The 23,814-nt window shown below is 31.2% G+C and overlaps 2 protein-coding genes across 2 annotated transcripts; one reads left to right on the top strand and one right to left on the bottom strand.

Moving 5' to 3' along the window:
• Positions 1 to 8,237: 8,237 nt before the first annotated feature.
• On the top strand, positions 8,238 to 13,501 carry LOC110423630 (zinc finger MYND domain protein). The gene is made up of 7 exons (XM_021437912.2): positions 8,238 to 8,841; positions 9,303 to 9,443; positions 9,557 to 9,922; positions 12,033 to 12,275; positions 12,432 to 12,524; positions 12,767 to 12,967; positions 13,053 to 13,501. The coding sequence occupies exons 1-7, from the start codon at positions 8,515 to 8,517 to the stop codon at positions 13,263 to 13,265; spliced, it is 1,584 nt and encodes a 527-aa protein (XP_021293587.1). The 5' UTR covers positions 8,238 to 8,514; the 3' UTR covers positions 13,266 to 13,501.
• A 119-nt stretch (positions 13,502 to 13,620) lies between these two features.
• Positions 13,621 to 15,261, bottom strand: LOC110423632 (non-functional NADPH-dependent codeinone reductase 2-like). Its single transcript, XM_021437916.1, has 4 exons — positions 14,778 to 15,261; positions 14,413 to 14,656; positions 14,153 to 14,332; positions 13,621 to 14,071 (listed from the first exon to the last, which is right to left on the bottom strand). Exons 1-4 carry the CDS (start codon positions 15,113 to 15,115, stop codon positions 13,862 to 13,864), a joined length of 972 nt encoding a protein of 323 aa, XP_021293591.1. The 5' UTR covers positions 15,116 to 15,261; the 3' UTR covers positions 13,621 to 13,861.
• Positions 15,262 to 23,814: the final 8,553 nt, after the last annotated feature.

The raw sequence follows: 23,814 nt of genomic DNA, 5'->3' as shown, positions 1-23,814 counted from the left end.
TAAAATCTCACGGCCATAATACTTTGGGTATTGAAATCCTCTTGCCACCAAGACTGAGTTGTAGTAAATTGTAAGTTGTCCAAATGCCTAACGTCTGATGTTAATTTCTAATGGGAAATTGAAAACTTTTGAGTCAATTCATGTTGCAGTAAGTTGTAAGACATATTGGGCTCAGAATGCAACTGAGCACCTAGCATCTTGGTTAGTTACGCACTTGTTGTAGCAACATGGTTATTGTTGATTCTAATGCAACTATGTTCACTCATGAGCCTTTTAATCTTGAATGTCTTTCTATTCAAATAGATTGATGCATGAATCATTCATTTACAACCATTCCCTTCACAGTATGTCTTATACTTAGTATTCTTATTCGTAGTTCTATATAATTCAATTCTTTCTTATATCATATAGTCTATCATAACCTCTAAAGTCACTAACACTGTTAAAATACATATTCTTGGCCAATCTCACATTTCCACACTCATCAGGTGCATAAGGAATGCTTGTCATATACCTATAAATAGCATTACCCTCCTTATCAGGATCAAAACTAGCTTGATTACTCTTCTCAACATCACTTCCAAGATTAAAGAAACCATCAACATTACTATTTGTAGCCCTATCCTCAACATTCCCCTTATCATTGCCTTTTGATCGACTTTTTTTTTTCACTCTGAGTCTTAAGCATTGAATCAATATCCTCAGTAAAGACATCAATTTCTTTTACCAAATTAATGTCCCCTGAAAAACAATAGAACTTGCATCTAAATTGCTGAAACCCCCATCACTAGTTGAAGTATTAGCACCAAGGTCAACAGATTTTTTACCTCTACCATTATTTACATTGGCACCACCAACAATAGTTGAATCTTTACTGCTAGGGCTACCTAAACCAACTTTATCTTAGACTTTGCCTTTGTCTTTACCTTTACCTCTTCCTCTCTCTAAACTAGAAACTCTTCTTATACGGGTACCATTTATAATAGGCACATCATCAATATTTACGTTATCATCAACGTTCCTAGTGGCATTAATATTTACATCATCAACATTTAAAGCAACATGCATATTTTCATCTAAGCAATTAACTTTATTAACATTGATAGAATATTTGCTTGATACAGAATTCATTATTCGTAGAGGAATTGCAAGTATAAGATCTAAGTACAGATGAATCTACTTGCAACCTTGATAAATTTCAAACAACTTGAGCACATTCTTATCGGTTCTCAACTTAAATAATTCCTTAGACTATAGATGCTGTGCGTTAATGGTTACAACCATTCTTATCCAATAGTGGAATCATCAACCAAACCTTCAATATGTCATTGGTCAACTTTATGATAGAATATTGATCGGGATCAACATTTCTTATGGTTAGCACTTCACTGTTACAGTGAATCAACAATTCTTAGAAAATGTTAGCCATATTGAGATATGTTACAACAAATTACAATAAGTTATGAATCCTCAATGTTAGCCATATTGAGATATGTTTTCATCTATTTGGAAGTTAGACTTCATGCCATTGTATTGTTCTAGGTATGACGGTATGGGACCTAGTCATGTCTGTTTGAATTAACAAGGTTTCTCCTTTAGGACTGTGGATTAAAGCTTTAGTGTTTATTACAGAATACATTGCTTTGTAATATAATCTGTAGACAACAGTTAAAGGTTCAGATCCAGGCAACATTTTATAATTATGTGTTTGTATTTGAAGTGTTAAAAAATTTAATATATTTTTGTCTTTTAATGAAACCATAAAATTTGGAAAACAATTGAAATGTATTGGTCCTCTGCACAGATTCGTTTCTATTATTCCTAACAAAGAATTATTAAATTGGAGATGCCTTTTATCTCTTAGAATAATTAATATTGAGGTGTCTAACCCTTCTTTGGTTAATTGTTTTGCTCCTACTTGGATTAATCCAAAGTGAATGTATTTATAATTTTGAGTTCTTAATTTATTTATAGTTTCTTGATCCAACAATGGAATGTTTTCATACTGGTTTTGTATGGGAGTTCTCTTTTTTTTGGTTTGTATAAGGTATCCGCAAAAGGAGTTTAAACGTAATGCATGAAATGTTGATGTTTTATAAATTTAGTTTGGGGAACCATAGGTATCTTTCAATTATCAATTTCTTGGATTATATTTTCATAATAAACATTTTCCTGATTGACTTCTGAGTTTTGAATACTAAAATCAGAACTAGAATAGGAGGTGTTTCTTAAGAAAGGAAACATTTTGAGTTACAGATTTTCTTTTCCTACATATGTGGGTTTCTATGTGTTTGATGATAACTGTAATAATTCTGCCTACAAGGAGAAATGTGTCATAACAATGCCTAACCTCGGCTCCTAATGGACTGTTTCTCTGGGACTCAGCAAGAATTAACACAATATGCATTCAATCACTTAAAACCAGAACTCAGAAAAGAAAATTGAAATCAAAAACTTTCAGTCAAAATAAATACCTCTTGATCCGGATATGGCTCTGATACCAAATCGCACCAGCATGCCTTTGATATTTTAAATAAAATATTAATATTTTAAAATTATTAAGTGAACATATAAATTAAAAAAATATAAAAAATATTCTAATACTTAATAATAAATTATTAAATTGTTTAAATTTTAATTTTAATAAACATAAAAATTAAATGATAAAAAAAGAAAAAATTTACTTAATTTTATCGTTTGGTATAAATTTTACTAAATTATATAAAGAGTATTTTTGTTTTTTATGAAAATAAATCTTATTATAATAAAGAGTTTATGTTTTCAATTATATATTAAAAAATATTTTGAGTTTAAAAATTAATTAAAAGTTTAATATTTTAATAATAATTATAGTTAAGTCATAAATAAAATATTAATATTTTAAAATTTTAATGATTAAATTATTAATAAAATATTAATATTTAAATTATCAAAATATTAATATTTTAAATAAATTATAAAATATTAATAGTTAAAAATAAAATAAATAATCGTAATAACATTTAAATTATAAATAATATATTAATATTTTATAATATTAATGATTAAATTATAAATAATATATTAATATTTAAAATAAAAATAAAAATAAATAATAATATAAACAATAAATAATATTGTTATTATTTTATCCTCTATTCTTTTCTTATTCCAAAGTTATTTTTACCAACCAAATATTATAATAAGCTATAATAACTATTTTTACTCTATTTTATTCGTCACATCAAATTAAAAATAATTATTTTGTTTTATTTTCGCAGAATAGCTATTTTATTTCATTTGTAATTATTTCACGAACCATACATGCAGGAAACCTTAACCTTACACCTTTAACTCTAACTCAAAAAACACACAAATACTTACTACAAATGCACAACAATGGTAAATTGATGCACAACAACAGTGTTTTTTTTGAGTTTCACTCATAAACACTGTTGATTTTGAAAGATGGTTTAAGGGTTTCAGAAATACCAAACAAATTAAAGGCAATCAATGAACCAATATTTCTTTTAAGCATTTTGGGTGTCGAATGAATAAATAATCAGTTAACAAATCTGGAAGCTTAAAAAAACACTAACCTTAAATGATTGGTGGTTGGAGGGGATGAAAAGGTGCAAAAGGAGTTTATAATGGTCAGTGATTCATGAATTTGTGTCCAAATGATGCAATTAGGACTTATTTATGTGATTGGCATTTTAGTCATTTAATAAAATTCATTAAAAGGCATTTGAGATTTTGAGACGGAGTGTTCATTTTCAACTTTAATGGAATAAAATTCATTAAAAGATCAGATATAGCATTTAACAATTTATTACCTTTTTGTTTTCGTTATCATAAAATCCTAAGATTTAAACTTAATATATTCTCAATAGAACTTTTGACCTCTAATCATCCTTCAAACATTAAACCACCAAATATGTAAAAAAGTTATTGCTTAAGTAAGATCCTACATTAAGAAGACCACTTTTTCCCCATATCATTTCATCTAATTCCACTAAAATAGAGAAGCGTTAGCACAGAGGATCCTATTAAAAAAAATTACACAACATTGAGTTAGCGTAGGAAATGCTGTTAAACTTGGGTCAGGGGAGCCAAGGTTCCAAATTTAGAAATCTCAAACAGAGCCAATGCAAATTTAGCATGATTACACCAAGTGTGGTTTAAGTCTATTAATCAAAACAGAAAAATGGTTAAAGTCAAGATATCAAAAGGACCAAGTGATCTTTTGCAAATAAAGTTATTTGATTATGAAGCAACTAGGAAACATGTTAGGTATATATTAAAAATGCATGAGGATGATCATATTAGACTCTTACATTTAGTACACGCCCCACTTAAGTTGTTGAGCAACAGCTTCAAATGCAATAACATTTTGCATAGAATGCCTAATGATGTTAATAGCTGAACCAAGATTTTGCTCTAGATATGAGTGTTCAGATTAATGAATGTAACTTGCTAGTGATTACAAGCATTTGCTTGGCTTTTACCAGTAAAAAATAACAATAAGTACTATTAAAAGCAAGAACACATTGGAAATTGATAAAAACTTGAAAAGTTCCTACAAATTTTAAGAAGTGTTTTGTTCAGCAATATGTAACCACTACTTTCATCTTCTATGCAAGCAATAATATCTAGCTTTTCACAAGCGCTTGTACGCCATTTAAGTGAGAAATATAAGCCTAAAAAAAGATACCACATTCATCTATTTTCATTAGTGAGCCTTCCTTTGTATCAAATACGTGTATTTGAATTAAAATTAGACAATTCTTATGATTTATCAACCAATCCATAAATTATTTAAAAGCATACGAAACAACAAAAACTTACTACAACAATAGCTAGCTGTTTAGCATTGAAACAAACCCTTGCAACCTATACAGAATAAATGCCATTATTTAGTTTGAAATTACATAAGACATTTAAAATTTCATGCAACAATGCAGTGTACTAGTTGAGCAAGTAATAAACCAGTACATGTGGAGATATGAATTCTTCGTCAGCTACTCCTTCTCATAAAGTTGCAAGCATACCTAAACTTCACTTGTAGACTTGTTAGCAAGAAAATCTTTGATAGTAAGATAACAATCAACAAATTTATACTAGAAAGCAAAGTGGTACAAATTTATATATCATGTTCATTTATTTTGAAAGGAAAAGACCCAAAGAGCAAAAGTAGCCAATTCCAAAAAAAGTTCAACAAAATTACATGTACCATGTAATCATTTTTGTAAAGGAAACCTAAGCATAGTAGCACTCGAGTATTTGGCTATTGGTTGATGCATGATTAAAGAGTAAGGTTTGATTCCCACTTTCCTCAAATCCCAAAAAAAAAAAGAAAACTAAACATGGTAATTCTTGATTCAATACACCATCCACAATCAATACTACTTATCTCTTGAACCGGTAACATATTGGTAATTAGGATAAACACCATAAAGACTGAAAAAGCTATGTTGGTGGTGGTGATCAAATAAATCTTAACAGAAGCAATGCCTCTTTTATTTTATTCCTAATTAGATTGTCTATTAATTGTTGTTATTGAAGAGAGAAGAAATTATACTTTTATAATAGCAAAGTAAAAATAAAGAAAATTGAAACCAAAATTTTTATGAAAAAGAAAATTTGAAAGCACGAATCTGACAACAAGATCTTTTACACCAAGGTTTTGATACAATAGCTAATAGTAATGTATGACTTCAACCATTCACCTTCCAACTTGATTAGATTTGACTTAACCCAGTAATGTGCAGGGGAAAAGTTCTTGATGCTGGCCTGAAAAGAGTATGAGGAAAATGAAAGAAAGTGGCATGAGAGTGTAATTGAATCACACACATGTAGTGGAATAAATGGATCAATAAAAAATGAAACAAAACAGAAATTTCTTATGCCTTATCCCATGAATCTTCTTGGTGTTTTAGCATAATAAAAAAAGATTATTTTGGAAAATAAGATTACCTAGTCAAATAATGTGGTGATCATAAAGGCAACCCCTTTTCTTTCTTTGAACACGCGACATACCATAAGAAAGGAGCAGAACTTGAGCCATTCATATTTCTTCTTTTGCTTCATGTTATATTGAACATACATATTTTTTAAGCATCTTTGGCTAGGACTCGGAAAGATGAAGTCAAAGTATAGTACTTTACACATAAAACAACTTGCTGTTTTAAGTCTAGGGAGTACTTACATGACTAACATATGAGAAATGTTCTATAGACACTAGAGTGATATACCAAATGGATTTCTCGTGGCAGATCATGTTCAATGAACTTGCATCTTATGCAAGCACACAAATGTTAGCTTCAAGCATCTTTATACTTCAACTTATGAAATTAGTTGCTTACTTCACAATGAAGAAACACAACATGTGCCAAACCTTTGAGCATTATCAATGCTTTGTCTTGATAATACAATGGTCAAAAACTATTTGAGAACAATGCTTTGATGCATAAGGATTTCACAATTATAACTCACTTATAATTCCTTTACGAGGCACGTTTGTTCCAAAAGCTTTATATTCTTAAGGAAAAGTAACCATTTACAAGGTAACTTATAAATAAAAAAATATCTTTTATTACATTGTAATAAATGTCATAATACATTAATTAACAAAAAAATACCCTCCATAATTTATGTAATTAGCTTTTGAGCTTATTCTAATAGAAAAATAATTCAAAGGATAAATTTCTCATCAATCTAAAAAACCCATCTACTTTTATCTTTCATCTACGTTTATTTGCCTCTAAAATACAACCAAAACACCTCGAAAGAAGACAAAACGGTACCAAATAGAAAAGCAGTAATGGAGCTTGGTCTAAAGATTTGTAGTTTCCTAAATAAATAAGAATGTAGTGATGACATATACTCCTTTGAAACACTTGAGGTAGAATGTACATGTCAATAACCCATGAAATCTTATTGCCATAAAAAATTTACTCAAAAGAGAGGTAAAAATAGTACCTCAGGAAACAAAAAAAATTACACAGTGGATTGACCTTTGCAACAAGACAGAAAACAAAAAGAAAGCACAAATTGGAAGACCGAAGCCAAAAGAGAGAAAAAGAAGTAAAGAAAGAATGAAGAAAAAAAAGATGAACGAAGGAAGAACAAGCAAAGGAGACAAAATAGTGTGGTGAAAAGATCAAAAAAGAGATGAGAAAGAAAAATTTACTCAACACTCCACTTCTACATGTTAATCTCATATCAGGAGTACTTGTATGTCAATCATAATTACCCACGTGTGATCAACCTCAATTGCTAAGTTGCAAAAATCATATGAGCACAATCTCCTAATTATACGGACAAACAATAATAATAATAACAATAAGAAAAAGTGAATCAAAGTCACCCCTTTGTTCACTCACCTATTGCACTATTCTAGTGGTCTTCCAACGTTTAAAGGTGAAGAACACCGATCAAATTTGAAAAAAAAATTAGAAAAAATCAATAATAGTCAATTAAAAGAAAAAAAAAATGAAAGCAAAAGGGGAAAAAAACGGGTTTTCTACAAGAGATAAAGAGTGTTTAAGCGAAGGGTCTTTGAATGTGAAAGAAAAGACAAAAAGAAAAGACAAGGGAAAAAGGCAAAATTCTAAATAGAAAAAAGGTTTCCAATTTAGCTTTTGGCAACAACTTGTTCAAGCATGGGCGCAAAGAGAGAGGTGAGGAAGAAAAAAGAAAATGAACTTATAAGTCAAAAATACTTTCCAAACATGTTAAAATATCAAAAAAAGATGGTAGGTGTAAAAAGGATAATTATTTTATTTTGTTATAGTTCATATGAGTGCTAAATTTAATTTTCTTTATTAAATAGTGTAATAAATTCGGATCTCATTTATTTTAATCTTCAAAGTTTAATATAAAATTTCAATTATAAGATAAAAGTAAAATAAAAAAATTACGAAGAGTATTCATTTTATGATATTTAAGAAAAGAAAATGAGTAGAATATTTAAAATTAAAAACCAACAAAATAAAATAATTATAGAATTTTGTATACGAGCTCATTGTGTTAATATGGGTTTTACTAATGAATGTATAACAATTTAAAAACTTTAAATATTCGAATTCAATGATAAGTATATATGTTTCAAATTTTTATATATTTTTTACTTGTAATCGAAATAATATATTTTTTATACTAAAATAATGTCCAATTTTGCGTTTACATCGTAAAAACAGTAAATTGCAGCTCAACTGCAATTCAAAAAGTAGTTAATCAGGTACAAAAGAACAAGTCTTGGGCGTACGCTTACTAATTTTAAAAGCTCGTCTCGCCACGTTGCTGTAAATCGCCGGGCAAGACGAAAAGGATCCCCTTCCCCTCCTCATTGTCAACAAAACTAATGTCACTTTTAAAAAGCTGACCCAAATTTTCCCCAACAACCCAAGCGGACCTTGCTCCCTCAATATCCAACTCAAAACCCTAATGGCTACCAAATTTTAGGGCAAATTTTCAATTCTCTCCCTATCCCGAAACGCAATCCAAGCCCAATTCACCCTTTCTTTCCGTCCCATGTCTCGATTCGTCCATTGTTTTCTTCTATCGTTATTTTTCTGTGTTTTAGGGTTAGGGTTTGGCGTTGATTTTGGTCAAGCTTTCAAAGTTCCCTTTAGGGTTAAAGATGTCCTCCCGGTGCTTCCGCGCCAGATATCTTGGCCGGTGTTGAACAATCTTCACACCCCCGTTGACTTGTTGCCCGCTTTTGTTGGATCGGTTACCCCAAACAATGGGTCAGTTGAGTGGAAAGGAGCTTGCTTTTACGGCAACGAGGCTCGTCTCGAGTTCACCGAAACCGATCGCAATGATTCGAGATTGGGCGGTGGAGTTCTTTATCTCACGGTTCGTGTCTTTGGCCTTTTAATCACTATAACTGTCGTTATACTTGAAGTTTTTACCGTAATTACAGTTGTTGACAAGTTATTTACTTATTTTATGTAATTAATTGTCTGTTTATTGGTGGGGTTTGAGTTGAATTACATATTTCTTGAGTTGTTTTAGAGTGTTAAATAAATTACTTTCTTTTTCCTTCCTAATTTTGTTATGCTTATCGTGGAATTTATTTAAGGTTATTTGTTTATGTTCAGTAGACTGTGATTATTGGTATTTTAATAAGTTTGAGCAACTTTGAGTAGTTTATGAATTTGAAAATTTTTTTTTGGTAGACTTCAAATTCTGAATTGAAGAATTAGTTGGTATCTCTTCTCTTGAGTCTTGAAGAAAACTGTGATTGTTTTACATACTATGCTAAAGTTTGGAGTGCTGATTTTCGTTTTGAACTACAAAATGTTTTTCTTCTACAGACATCTGAAGCACACAGCTGGACCTGTATGGATCTTTATGTTTTTGCAACACCTTACAGGATTACTTGGGATTACTACTTTTCAGCTCGAGAGCACACATTGACATTTGATTCTTGGGAAGAACCTGCAGAGTTGGAATATGTATGTTCTGATTAATTTTGTCTCTTTGAATATCAATGCTAGTATGTATAAACTGAGCAAAAAAAAAAAAATGTATATGCATGGAAATAACGTTCTGGATCATTATTGAGCAGGTAAAGCAGCACGGAATCTCTGTATTTCTAATGCCATCAGGAATGCTTGGCACATTGCTTTCTTTAGTAGATGTATTGCCTCTGTTTTCTAATACTGCTTGGGGTCAGAATGCCAACCTTGCTTTTTTGAAAACGCACATGGGTGCTTCGTTTGAAAAACGTCCTAAGCCATGGCGTGCAGCAATAAATCCAGAAGATGTGCATTCTGGTGACTTTTTGGCAGTGTCAAAGATCCGTGGTCGGTGGGGGGGATTTGAGACACTAGAAAAATGGGTGACTGGGGCGTTTGCTGGTCATACTGCGGTCTGCTTGAAGGATGAAATCGGTAATCTATGGGTGGCTGAATCAGGACATGAAAATGAAAAGGTATGCTATAAATAACACATAGATTGCAGATGAAATATATATTGCTCATTAAAAAAAAAAAGGAAAAAGGAAGTGCACACAAAGATGTTAAAATGCTGTCCAGGATTCACTAACTTTTAGTTTTGACACCTTATCTATTTGATGTATGACGTAACTCCCTTTAAACTATTATCAGATGTTGATCACACCTTATCAAGTTGACTTTAACTGTTCCATCATTCTTCCTCTCCTCCTCTTCATTTCATTGGGGTGAGGGGTATGTAGGAGGGAAGTGGGTGGTGTTTCAATTAGAGTGAGTGATGTCTTGGAAAATTTGTATGGATTGGTAGGTATTTGTTCATTATTAACTATATAAATTTAATGCTTTGCTTTTCAAAAAGAAAAAAAAGTAAATAAATTTAAACCTTATAATTCAAATTAATATATTATGTAATTAAGGTAAAAAAATCATTCTATTGGATCCAAAAAAAAAAAAAGACTAAATTAGGACAACTGTAAACTTAAAATAACTCGAAACTCATTTGAACTTGAATTGACTTACTTAAAACAACCAAATTTGAAACAAAATGAACCAAAATTGATTCAAGACATTTCCAATATGAAATTACCATGACTGAAGATGGCCTAACCCGAAACAACCATGACTCGAATTGAAAAAGACTTTTAATCAAAAAAACCATGAACATGAGAATTGACCTAAAACACAATCAACCTAACCCATGTCACCCCCAAACCACCCATTTAACGAATGCATGTATATCATGCTCTATTAATATAAGATCAAATTCTTCTTTTTTTTTTCTTCTTCTATGACTATTCTTTATGGGTGTTGCACTTTTGTTTAGACGGTTAATATGAGCTTTACATCTAACCTTGAAATCAAACTAAGACTATACAATGTTACGTTTATAGAAAAGAATGTACCATATTAATTTGAAAATTTGAAATTACAATATTTTATTCCAAGATGATTTGTCATTAATATTTTTATTCTGATAACGCTATACATAGCCAATCAATCTTTACTTTCTATCTCTCTTTCGAAATCTATTTGGTACTTTAATTGTTTGAATGTAATTGTATATTCTTCAAATTGAAATTTTCTTTTATGAGACTTATAACATAATTTGTTTATATGCATTACTCCTCCGTCCCATTTTGTTTGTCCATCTATCCTTTTTTGAATATCTCAAAATTATATCCTCTTTCTATTTTGAGCACCTAATAGTCTTATTTTTTTTATATTACAAATTAAACTATTTTCATGATTTTTGTACCTTTTGGCGTTAAAAGTCATGAAACTTAAATTTGGTAAAATTTTTTAAAAAATTTAATAAAAAATATACTAAAGTCTAAGTTTTCTTAATTCTTGTGAAAGTCAAATGAGGACAAAGAATTTGGGGTGGAGTGAGTTTTAAGTTTTCTTACTTTTTTAAGGGTGCAGTGGGCTAAGATTATCGGATGAGCATTCATGTGCATGATTTGGTTCATGAAAGTTGGTTTTATAAAAGAGCATATTCTTTATTATGAAAGTGGTAGTGATAAACCTACCTATAATTTAAGAAATTGGAAAAGAAATAAAAGGATATCTTTGGAGCTTTATGTATAAATATGAGAACAAAAGGGAAATAACAATTTAAGGAAAATAACTTTGTCACCTCTAATCAATTTTGCGTGCAAGAAGAATAATTGTTGCTGTACTTCAAAATGTCCAATAAACCTTATATTACTATAGTTGAAGTTAATTACGAAAGGATGAAGAAGTATTTTAAGTGAAATTAGTGAAGTAATTAGGTGAGTTAAATTGATTGTTTAAATTAATTTGAATGGGATTGAGTTATCCGATCATGTGTGTTGCGATTATTAGTTAGTACTAATTTTGATTCTCATGATGGAATCTAAAAGAAAAAAAGTTCAATAGAAGTTAAATTATTTAGGATAAGACAAATAAAACTATTGAAATAATTTAATTGATAATAAAAAAGTGATAATCTTTTAATATAATAAATTTGTAAATTAATAGGGTATTTACGTAATACACTTTTAATACTTTTGAAGTTCACACTTTTACCTAGAGAAGATATCCCATTTGCTTGCATGAATTGTGCAGGGTGAAGAAATTATAGTGGTTATTCCATGGGACGAATGGTGGGAGCTGTCACTGAAAGACAGCTCTAATCCGCAGATAGCCTTGCTTCCTTTACATCCAGATGTACGTGAAAATTTCAACTCCACTGCAGCATGGGAGTATGCTCGGAGCATGTCAGGCAAGCCATATGGTTATCACAACATGATATTTAGTTGGATAGACACTGTAGCTGACAACTATCCACCACCTCTTGATGCTCACTTGGTAGGCTTATTCTCTGATCACTCTGTGCATCTTGAGTATGCGCTGCTGAAGTTGTGTTCTGGATGGAGCAGATGGTTTTCCTGGCAAAACGTTGATGAACTGAGCTCGTTAATGAAGCTTGCTTCCCAAGTCCTAACTAGACGATTTTGATTGCAGGTCATTTCTGTCATGTCTATGTGGACTAGGGTGCAGCCAGCATATGCTGCAAATATGTGGAATGAAGCGCTAAATAAGCGGTTAGGGACTGAGGTATTGTGCTTATTTCTTGGTTCTTCAATAATTCTATAATTATTAATTTATGATGAGAAGTGAACCCCCCCTCTTCCTCCTCTTTCTCTCTGTCACTCTAATAAATGATTTTGGACTTTCACTAGAGCAGGAACACTGGAAGATATAGGTTAATTAGATAATCTGTTGTCATGGATTTGTTTGGATGAGGTGAAACTTTCTGTGATATGATGAATTTATTACTTTGAACTCTACCTATTCAGGATTTGGATTTGTACGGCATTTTAGATGAGATTGAAAGGCGTGGCATAGCCTTTGATCAATTACTCACCATTCCAGAACAAGATGAGTGGGTATACAGTGATGGGAAATCAACAACATGCGTTGCCTTTATCCTTGAGATGTATAAAGAGGCTGGGGTCTTTGGTCCTATTGCTAACTCTATTCAAGTAACTGAATTCACTGTAAGTTTCAATGCTTTGGTCGTCTTTCCATTTCAATGTTGGTTTGACTTGATCCTATGGGTGGTGACATGAGTTTTTGTTATAGATTCGTGATGCCTACATGCTTAAGATTTTTGAGAACAACCAGACACGCCTGCCGAGTTGGTGCAACCACAAGGATGGCGGGTTTCCATTCTGTCAGATTCTTGGTGAGTATTGGATGGAATTGCCACATTATAACACCTTAGAGCCATATGCCAATATGAATGAGAATTGTCCGTCCTTACCTCCAATTTATGATAGGCCCACGAGATGTTAGGTTTGATATCTATCTGTTTGTTGCCTAGTGCTCCGTCGTTTATTAAATGCAAAGATGTGCAAAGATGCCTTGATGGAAAATTTACACAACTGTACAAGGACAATATATATATATATATATATATATATATATATATATATATCCTAATTCCTGCTAGATATAATCCAAGTCTGTAAATATTGTATTCTATTTTAGTATAATCTAGTTCAATAAAAGTTTTCATTCGTGATTTCTGACATCTGATGCACGATTGCTGCTACTGGTTCTATATTCAAGCGAGGTGGAAGTCATAGTAGGGGCAAGGCCTTTTTTTTTTTAAATCACAATGACCAATATCATAGTTAAATTGCTGCACATTAAGAAATATCCGCAGAATTGTCATTTAATCATATATCATTCCAACACAGGCATCGTTGTGTCCCAAAAGTGAACTTATTAGTGGATGGAAGAGCTTGCTAGGAGAAATCTGGATTTGGTTTAGACTTAGGTCTGCAAATCCGTTAACTAATGGCAAGTGGCAACTATGAAGGAGGGTTTTTGTTTTTTTGAAAGTTAAACTATTGAAGGAATTGATGATCGAATTACATTTCACCATCCTAGATCTCCTCAACTGTCTTGAACGGTCCATATCTGGAGATGTAATCCACTCCAGGGACACCTCTGCTTTGGGGGATCTCACTGATCTTTTTCAGCTCGTCCTCATTCAGTGACCAATCGAATATCTCAAGGTTTTGCTTCATTCTCTCCCCATTGAAGCTCTTCACAATCACACCGACCCCTTGTTCATACGCCCATCTCAGAGATATCTGTTCTCGGAGTCAGTAATCAAACATTCAATGTGTCGTGATGAGAAAAAACAAGAACTACTTTTATGGGGGAAAAGGCACCTGAGCAACAGTTTTCCCTTTTGCCTTTGCAATTTCTTTCAGCACCTCACACTCCAGTACTCTATTGCTACCCCACCTGGTTCCATTGGCTCCCAACGGAGAGTAAGCTGTCAAAAAGATCCCATTTGCTTGGCAAAACTCTCTTAGCTTCTTCTGTTGCCACAGTGGGTTCATCTCCACCTTGCAAACATTGTAACAACTTCACTATCATTACTCCAAACCAAATTGCGGTGAAAGAGAGAGAGCGAGAGAGCTGTTACCTGGTTAACAGCTGGAGGGATCTTTGCAATGGCGACGATGCCTCTCAGCTTTTTGCAGGAAAAATTGCTGACGCCAATAGCCTTTGTGAGACCAAGCCTCTGGCAATCTTCCATGGCTGCCCATACCGACTTGAAATCCATGGGGAGGAAGTTTTCCTGCTTTATTGGAAATTCATATGTCCCAGGTTTTGCGCTCACGGGCCAATGAATAAGAAAGAGATCAAGGTACTCTAACTTGAGATTTCTGCAGGAATATAAACTTTAGAGATATATATCATGGTCCCATGGACTGAATTGAAAACATTTCATGTACTAAGATTATAATTATATCCTGACGGAAAAAATAAAAAGAAAGCAATATTTACTGTAAGCTCCTCTTGAGGGCAGGGACAACAAGTTCGCCATGAGCATCGCCGCACCATAGCTTGGTAGTGATGAAGAGCTCATCTCGAGATTGAATCAATCCTAAGGAAAGTGCTTCTGCGATTCCTGCACCCAGCGGCTCCTCTGACCCATTCTTAGCAGCTGTATCAAAATGTCTGCAACCAAGTTTGATTGCTTGGAGAATTGCCGTTTTTGTAGCTTCTGATCCAACAGGTGGGGAGGCTGCCGTTCCCAAGCCCAAAAGCGGCATTCTCTTGCCGCTGCAGGCCAGCGCATGTTCGGGAATAGTGAAAGCAATTGGCCCCACACAGCTGTCCATCTTCTTAGCGTCAACAACTCGAAACACAGGCTTTGGCAAAGCCGGTGGTTATGTTTTTAGATCTTCTTTGGATGGAATTCATCTAACACAATCATATTGGCAAACAAATTTAATAGGATAAAAGTGAATTTTATATACTATAAAGTCATTAAATTTTGATATTAATCTAAAAAAAATAAAAAATTAATGAGTGCTAGTTGCCACATTATTGGCCACCATTTATTTAATGCAAATTATTGTCTGTTTACTGTTGCAATCAAATAATTGGGAAGCGTGACAGTAGTAATAGATTAAAAAATATTTGAAAATTTTTATACATTATATTTAATTAAATTTTTTATTTTTATTTTAAATCTAATAAATTTTTATTATTCATTATTATTAATAATTTATTATTTTATATTTATATAACATTAACGTATAAATATAAATATAAATAAATTAATATTCCAACTCAACTTTTTTCATCTTCATATTCCTCAAGTGTGTTAAAGCAGCTGTTTTGGAGGTTTTACTTTTTCTATTAATCAAATTAACCAAACTCAGGACCTCGTACTTAAAAGTCAACTACTCTACTAATTAAGTTAAAAAAATTTGTTATTTGTAAGTTGCTACCCTATATAATTTATAATAATTGTCAAAGTAAAATTTACAATTGAGGAATAAACTTTTATTATATTTAATTGATCAAAATTTTAAGGTAATCTTCCTATAATTAGCACTTAACTACATGTAACTGTAAACTTGTTACATTCATCATATAATCGAAATATTTGATAATTTTTTTTTACTTAAATATCTTAAAAAAATATAAAAGAGATAATGAGCTATAGCTTTATTCAATATGTTATTTAAGGTAAAAAAAAGAAAAAAAGTAAAAAAAAAAGAAGGAATATAAACTTTGAAGGAACTTTATCTTAGATTAAATACAAAACTAAATCACATGAGCTTGATATCAAATGAAATACTAACATCTTAGACAAGAACGGGTAATAATGAAAAAGGAAAAAACTTGTTAAATAATTTGTACTTGTATAATAGACATGTTGTAGTTAAAGTGTTGATGAAAATTAGAATTATGTTCTCTCAAAATCCAATTATTACCATTTATATTTTGTATATTCATTGAAGGATAGATTATGTAGAAACTATTAACAAATTAAATCACCAAAATAGTTTCTTTTTGTGTCACTCTGACCTTTTCTCCTTTTTTTTTTCCTTTTGCTATTGATAAATAAGTTGATTGATACTTACTCTCCTCTTTATAATCTGCTACTTAAATTGTTTTTTAAAATTTTGAGATTAATAAGTGAGGAATGAAAAAATAATAAAGAAATAAAAGGGGAAAAATACACACAACTTAAAACAATGTTTACCTTTTATTTTATTTTGATATTGGAAATTAAAATTGGGTCAAAAAGGTAGTATTACATACTTGCATTATAATAATTTGAAAAATTAAGAACTTAATATAAGAGTTTTTGTCTTTAATTTGGATGCAAAGGACCATAACTTAATACACTTAAATAGGTATATACAATTGCATTCTTGTCTTATACATTAGAATAAAAAACATAAAAATTCCACATAAAAGTTTAATTGATCATAGTGATTTTAGGTAAAAAAAGTCAACTTTGAAATTAAACTAATATATATAATTAAAACGATTATATGGCAATCACTGTGATTACACTTTTCTTGGAACATTTAGTGTATTATTATTTTTATTTATGTTTGTTCTAACATTTTAATGTGTTTAACCATGTTTGTTGGAGGTTTGACACATTTTAATGCTATTAGCTTATGGTGTTGTTAAAATTTCATAAGTTAATTTAATTTACTATGTAATTAGCATACAAATAATGAAACTAAAAAAATTAGATTTGAAAATTTTGCTCGAATGTATTAATGCCCATTAACTCTAAATATTTTAATTGAATTAATTCGATTAAGTGGTTGCTTTGGTTTAAATAAAATTTCAATGGTTTTGATTAATTTTTTCAACAAATTTAAATAATTTAATTAAGAAAATTTTTTAATAGATTTAACTGAACAAACATTCCTACGCTCAATAACCAATTAAATATCTTAAGGTTTTGCTTCATTCTCTCACCGTTGAAGCTCTTACTATTATAATAATCCCTTGTTCATTAGCCCATCTTAGACGTACCTGATTTTGGATTAGTATTTAACTTTTAATGTGCCTTGATTTTGATAACTATTTTAAGATTCAAAAATTTAATTGAATCCTTTATTAAGTATCAAATATAATATATTTGGCATGTATATAACCAATGTATCAAGGTATAGCCTTTAGTTAAATTCAACATCATTTGATGGCAACATCAAAGTCATATAAATACTGAATAAAATATATCAAACTCTCAAGTATAAGAAAAATTAATAAATTGTAATAGAGCTTCTTTTTAATTATTGATAATGATAAGCTTATATAGTGTTTTTTAATTAGATTCTGATCAATATATGTATCTAATACATTATACCAACTCATTTTCTTTAAAGTTATTATCCTAATAGCAAAGTTAAAACATTTTAATCTTTTGATAGAGGTATAATATATGTAGGCTTTGGACATTTTGTTCCATTTATAGCCTAGAAAAATTTTTGTAAACATATAGCTGAAGAATTATAACTCTTTGCTCAATAGTTCATCAACTACTATTAACATAGTTTAATAAAAAAACTACTATTAACATAGTTTTACTTCAATGGCGTCGAATAATTTATGAACATATCGTATATCACAAATTAATAAAATATTTATTAAAATATAATATACATGAAATAATAATTAATACACTAATTTATTTATCTAATAAATAAATAATTAGTTTTTAGGGGTATGTGTATAACAATCTCCTACCGGCGCTAACAACCAATCATACACATACTTCATACTAATTGATTCTAGGTGCTTCTCAAACACTTTTTGTGACAAAAATTTGGTCAATGGATCTGCCACATTTTCGACTGAAGCAACCTTAGCTATTGTAACATCTCCTCTGTGTATAACACCACGAATTAAGTGGAAATTGTGCTTAATGTGCTTTGTTCAGGTGAACTCTTGGCTCCACTACATGTGCTATTGCTTTACTTAATATTAAGGAATGGGAGAATTTATAGAGGGAACAACTCCACACTCCTGTACGAATTTCAAAATCCATATAACTTTTATTGCAACTTTACTTGGAGTGATATACTATAACTTAGTGGTGAAATTCGCACTAGGATTTTGGTGGCCACTTCTCATTATTGCTACCTTACCCAAAGTGAAAACAAACTTAGATGTTGAGTTTTTAATCATCCACATCTAATTGAAAATCTAAATTTGAATAGCTTGTTTCTTTTTCACCAAACATAAAACAATAGTACTTAGTTCAATTCAAATATTTCAATATGTGTTTTACTACTGTCTAGTATCTAAGGTATGGATTAGATTGGTATCTACTCAAAATGACAATTGCATAAGAAATATCCAATCTAGTGCATAGCATGACATACATGAGATTCCTCCTACTAATGCATAAAGATAGTTTCTTATCTCCTCTATTTTCTCTTGGGATTTATATAACATTCTTTTGGAGAGATGAATTCCATATCTAAAGGGTAACAACTCTTTCTTGAAATTATGCATGCTAAACTTGATCAATATCTTGTCAATTAATTGGTTTGAGACAATCCAAACAATCTTTACTTTTGGCCTTTAAACAATTTGATTAGAACATACAGGATGCTTCACCAAGGTCCTTCATAGCGAAGTGATTAGATAACCAAATATTTGTTGATGACAATGCATCAACATAAAGAACAAAAAATGTAACGTTGCTCCCATTTTTTTGTATACATAATTCAGCCAAATTTTGTAAAAAATCAAATGATTTGATTGCCTTATTAAGGCAAATATTTCAAATTTGAGATGCTTGCTCTAAGTCATAAATTGATTTTGTCAATTTGCACACTTTTGTTTATTAACTATTGTCGATTTTATAATGTAAGTGCACGTATCAAAAACAAGTAATATAGTAGAAAGTAAAGTTCGTTCCCACAGAGAATTGACCAAATATTGTTGCTAATTACTAAAATTATAATAACTTAATCTTCTCCAAACAATCGAATTTAAAACTACTAAAACTTAAATAAACTAAGATAAAAACTAAAACTGAAAGCAAAATAAACAATTTAACTAGAATCAATTAATCAAAAGTTTAGAACCACAATATTCCTTCAATGTTTTATCTGAATTTCTTCTATCCCTCTTTACATACTAAATAAGTTTGAGTTGTTAACTTAGAGTTCTAATTTATTTATAAGTCTCCATCAAGTTTCTTATAAAAATATCTATCTCAACCAATTTATTTTATATCTATGCAACTTGAAATTAAGAAAGACTCATTAAGAACATACTCTGATTTTGGCTACATATAACATGAAATTGTATGTCTACGCCACATGCGAATCAAATCAATCATTTCATGAAATTGATATTAAACATATGCTATTTCATCCATGGCTTACTCTAAAGTCTCTTTCTTAGTTTCGTTTAGGTTTCCAAATCAATTTAATTAATGGTTAGTCAATCAGACTCATTAAGAATAAGATTGAAATAAACAACTCAAACCATATCAATTATAAGGAAGAAAGAATATTAAAAACTCAGACTACATATTGAGTTTAGTTGAGATTCTAGATTAAAAACTTAGCTCAAAATAATGTATGTAAACATCATCCAAAAATGAAATTTACCCATTAAAACTAAACAAGAAAGTATACAGATAACAAGATAAGAAAGAATTCTAATATTTATCATGTTTTTGATATGCAATCTTCATTGCTTTCCTTGCTAACTTCAATGCCTTTTCTTTTTTTTTTCAGAAAACTCTAGCTTAATTATGCTTTTTCGTGCTTTTCAAAAGGGAATAAATAAAGCTTGAGTTCAAGGCCAAATAGAAGTCAAGCAGCTTAAAGATTATTTCTTCTTCATTGGGCATTGTGGCTTTCCTTGGTTAGGCACTACGGTATTGAGCACTTTTAATTTTTTTGTTGGAGTATACATTTGGGAGTTGTGACACTCGGTGCTTGGTGGCTGTAGTGTTGAGGCTCATATACACTTTCAAGCATACTTCTTAATCAGGGTGTCATGGCTTTGGTCCCATGATGGTTGGCGGTGCTTAAAGCTTTGTATTACTCATTCAGACTTTGTGACGCTACTTTGACTTCGATATGATTTTTATCACCTTTTAGACTAAATTGGGCAATATAGTAACATAAAAACTTGTAGCTTTACCTCTTAGCTTTCCAATGGTTGACAAATCACGTCAATTGGACTTTTGTAGTAAAAGATATTCTTGAAATATCTTAACATGTGTAGTTGAAGTCAGCACTTAAAAATTCATGACCCAAACCCGGGGCCATGACTGGCACACGAGCCTAGTAGGCAAGCCCACTAGACTCGACCAAGCCTCAGAGTAAAAAATCATATAACACATAGCCAAGGGATTTCACAAACATATATTTATAATAAAATCGAATGTACTACATTATCCTTGGCATATAATTCATACAAATGTACATAAGGCCATGCATTGGCCAATTAAATAGGGTTCATACATATCAACCCTTACATAAGTTCAAATGGCACATCATGCCTACATACATATCATATGCAAATGCTCGTGACGGACTTAATAGAGTGAAAACATCAAAATGGAGACCTACTAGATGCCAAAATTGGTTTGTTGCTTGATGACCTTTACCACACAGCTTTATGGCCTATTTATCTGCACATGGTATACAAATGAGTGAGTACTATAATACTCAGTGAGTGGTGCACAGTGGCCAATCGATGGAGAATCAGATCACGCTAAAGGCAAAGCCGCTGATAGAGAAATAGATCATGCAAGTGTCGAAGCAACTGGCGGAGAATAGATCACGCACATTGTCAAAGCAGCTGACAGAGAATCAAATCATCGACTGGCGTAAACTCTTGACGTCGGCATCACCCATAGTACTTTCAAATGGGTGGCATTAAAGCACTGAAGGTGGGAATCACAAATGAGATCAGTGCCACCGTCCTTGCTTACAACCATCCCTGCAAGCACACACATAGTCACAGGGGGATAGAAATCCACTGAACCACAAATTAGACCAACATTCGATATTCATTCCTCGAACGAAAACACGAATCCACAAATAAGGCCATCATGCCTTTTTCTTTCACATTTTCCTCATCAAACCTCAATTCACATTTATTAAGCTTCACTCATCTTAAACTCGGTTAGGTTCTAAGTGTCTTTAAATCTCTAAGGCATCATTTAATCAAATCATCTCAACCTATCATTCACATAAGGTAATCTACTCTTAGGGGTTCATCCTAGTCTAGACACGTACAACATAGGCCACCCACGTGGCTCACATCACAACACACAATCACAGACAATTTATATATATATATATATACATATACACATATATTGTTCTCTAGCCTAGGTTTATTTGTCTAGGCATACATATTTTATTCTAATATATGGTAGTGCATCTATCATGTGTCATGCATTACACACATTTTATTTAAACTCACTCACAGTGAGAAATTGGAGGTATTCCCAGTTAAGTTTCGATCCTTATCCTCCAATTGTCGTCTAGCTTGCCAATGAGTTGCTTAACTCTGTTTCCCTTTCCAAGACATCAAAACATCGAAATGTTAATTATTCCTAGCTTTTGAAAAATGCCAACTTTTGAACAATTAACCAAATCTTAGCAATCCAACTTGTTAAGCTCAAATCTTTCATTAACAAGCTAAACCTATATCGTAGAAGCTGGATTGCATGAGTCTTAGCTTCAAATTCCGTAATCTAAGCCAAAGAAGGAAAAATACTAAATTTAGAAAAAACCAGATTTCAAAGTTATTAACCAATGAAATCAAAAAATAATCGGTAAAAACGTTAAATCTTACCTACAGGATGATTTCCTAAGCTCTAAATTGATTCAAATAGCTTAGAAATTCAATTTAGGGGTTAGGGTTTTAGGTTTCTAAAGATAGAAAAAGAGAGAAAGAGCTGAGAGAAAGAGACAAGGTAAAATGGCCTAAACGTCTTTTTATTTTTGCCTTTTCTTTGTGATGTATAATACATAGAGCAATGCATCGATACATCTGCCTTAATTTTGAGTGAATGTTTTGATATATTTCGAGCAGAATGATCTTGGGTGTTCTCTGTTTCAAATGTATCCAGGCATTGAGGCAATGTATCGATACATGTTCATCCTTTGTCAAATCTATTGATACATTCTAAAATGTATATATAGAATTCCTCTAAAACACCTCATATCATTCTTCCTACCAAGATTGCGTTGATACATAAAAGGTTGTATTGATAGATTTTCCCTTGTACGCAGTTTTAAGTTTCCGAAACTTTCTAAAAATCCAAGTTTAACACCCCAAAATCATTCCTTGTTAATATCACACCTCAAATAATTGATTTAACTTAATCCTGTACACATAATCTCACAACATAACATCAAACTTAGATCAAAATCTCAAACTATAAGATTTATCACATATTGCCTCAAAATTTCACCTAAGTGTTAATATATGCACTTTCAAACACTTGGCATACATAGCATTGTTGACTCCATATGTTTTTGATAATAACAAAGTGTTTCTTATGCATTAACGTCTAATTTTGTTATTTAAGTGTATAGAATTTAATTTAATATCCCTAACAAAGTGGTTAATTAAAGGAAAGTTAAGAAGCTTGCTAAGTTTAATGAAGAGTTAATCAATTAAGAGGGAAAGAGCAAGTAATGAATTAAAAACAGAACATTAGTAATTGATTATCAAGGGACCTTAATCAGTTAAAGAATGGCTACGTGATAAGCTGAAGTAAAATAGAAAAATGCTAATCGATTAAAAGGTCTAGTTAATCAGTTAGAGCATAATGCTCTAATATCTTTAAACATAAAAAACAAGTATGAAAATATAGTTGACTGTTGAAGGGAGCCAAAATGAAGAAGTTCAAAATTCAAAAATCTTCTAGTCGATTAAAGTTGATTTTAGTCAGTTATGATTGAAGGAAGTAAAGCTTCAATCAGTTAAGGGAAGAGCTAACCAATTAGAGAAAAACTAATGTATAGAGAAGTGAAAACAGAAAGTTTGTAATTGGTTAAAGCCTGCCATAACCAGTTAGAAGAAGTTTGCTGAAAAAGAGAAGCTTGAAGACAGAGAACTCTTAATCAATTAGAGCCTCCTGTAATTAGTTAAAGCAGAGATCACAGTAGCAAGACAGTGCAAGGCAGAGAAGTTGTAATAAGTTAAAGCTACCTGTAATTGGTTACCTAAAGTCTGTCTTTTTTTTTTGAATTTAAACACTAGAGGATAAAATAATAGCTAGAAACGCATCAGAGTTGTTTTTAGCAACTAGAAATTGTCTCCAATAAAAAAATTTGACTCCTCAGGTATAAAAGGAAGCTTCAACGGTAAAAAAAGATAGATTCGAAGAAAAAAGAGCCATTTTGAGAAAAAAGCAAAATATTTTTCACCAAAAATACTTGTTTTCATTCCAAATCTAGAAAAAATGTTTAAACTTGATTGTAACCTATCCAGACTTGTAAAAGTACTTAGTTGTACTTCGTTTTCTTTTTTTTCTTGAGAAATTAGAATGTAGGAAGGACTCAAAAGCTTG

Source organism: Theobroma umbraticum, unplaced genomic scaffold, assembly GCF_002168275.2.
Source record: "Theobroma umbraticum cultivar Fairchild unplaced genomic scaffold, ASM216827v3 scaffold_20.0, whole genome shotgun sequence".
Classification (NCBI taxonomy): Eukaryota; Viridiplantae; Streptophyta; class Magnoliopsida; order Malvales; family Malvaceae; genus Theobroma; species Theobroma umbraticum.
Note: the sequence above shows the minus strand (reverse complement) of the source record. Positions and strands in the feature narration are given on the sequence as shown.

Coding starts and splice junctions, on each gene's coding strand:
- LOC110423630 (XM_021437912.2), top strand. CDS start 8,515: ATGTCTCGATTCGTCCATTGTTTTCTTCTATCGTTATTTTTCTGTGTT. Junction 9,923..12,032: donor CAGGACATGAAAATGAAAAG/GTATGCTATAAA, acceptor TGAATTGTGCAG/GGTGAAGAAATTATAGTGGT. Junction 12,276..12,431: donor CACCTCTTGATGCTCACTTG/GTAGGCTTATTC, acceptor TTTTGATTGCAG/GTCATTTCTGTCATGTCTAT.
- LOC110423632 (XM_021437916.1), bottom strand. CDS start 15,115: ATGGACAGCTGTGTGGGGCCAATTGCTTTCACTATTCCCGAACATGCG. Junction 14,657..14,777: donor GCCCTCAAGAGGAGCTTACA/GTAAATATTGCT, acceptor ATATTCCTGCAG/AAATCTCAAGTTAGAGTACC. Junction 14,333..14,412: donor TCCCTCCAGCTGTTAACCAG/GTAACAGCTCTC, acceptor AATGTTTGCAAG/GTGGAGATGAACCCACTGTG.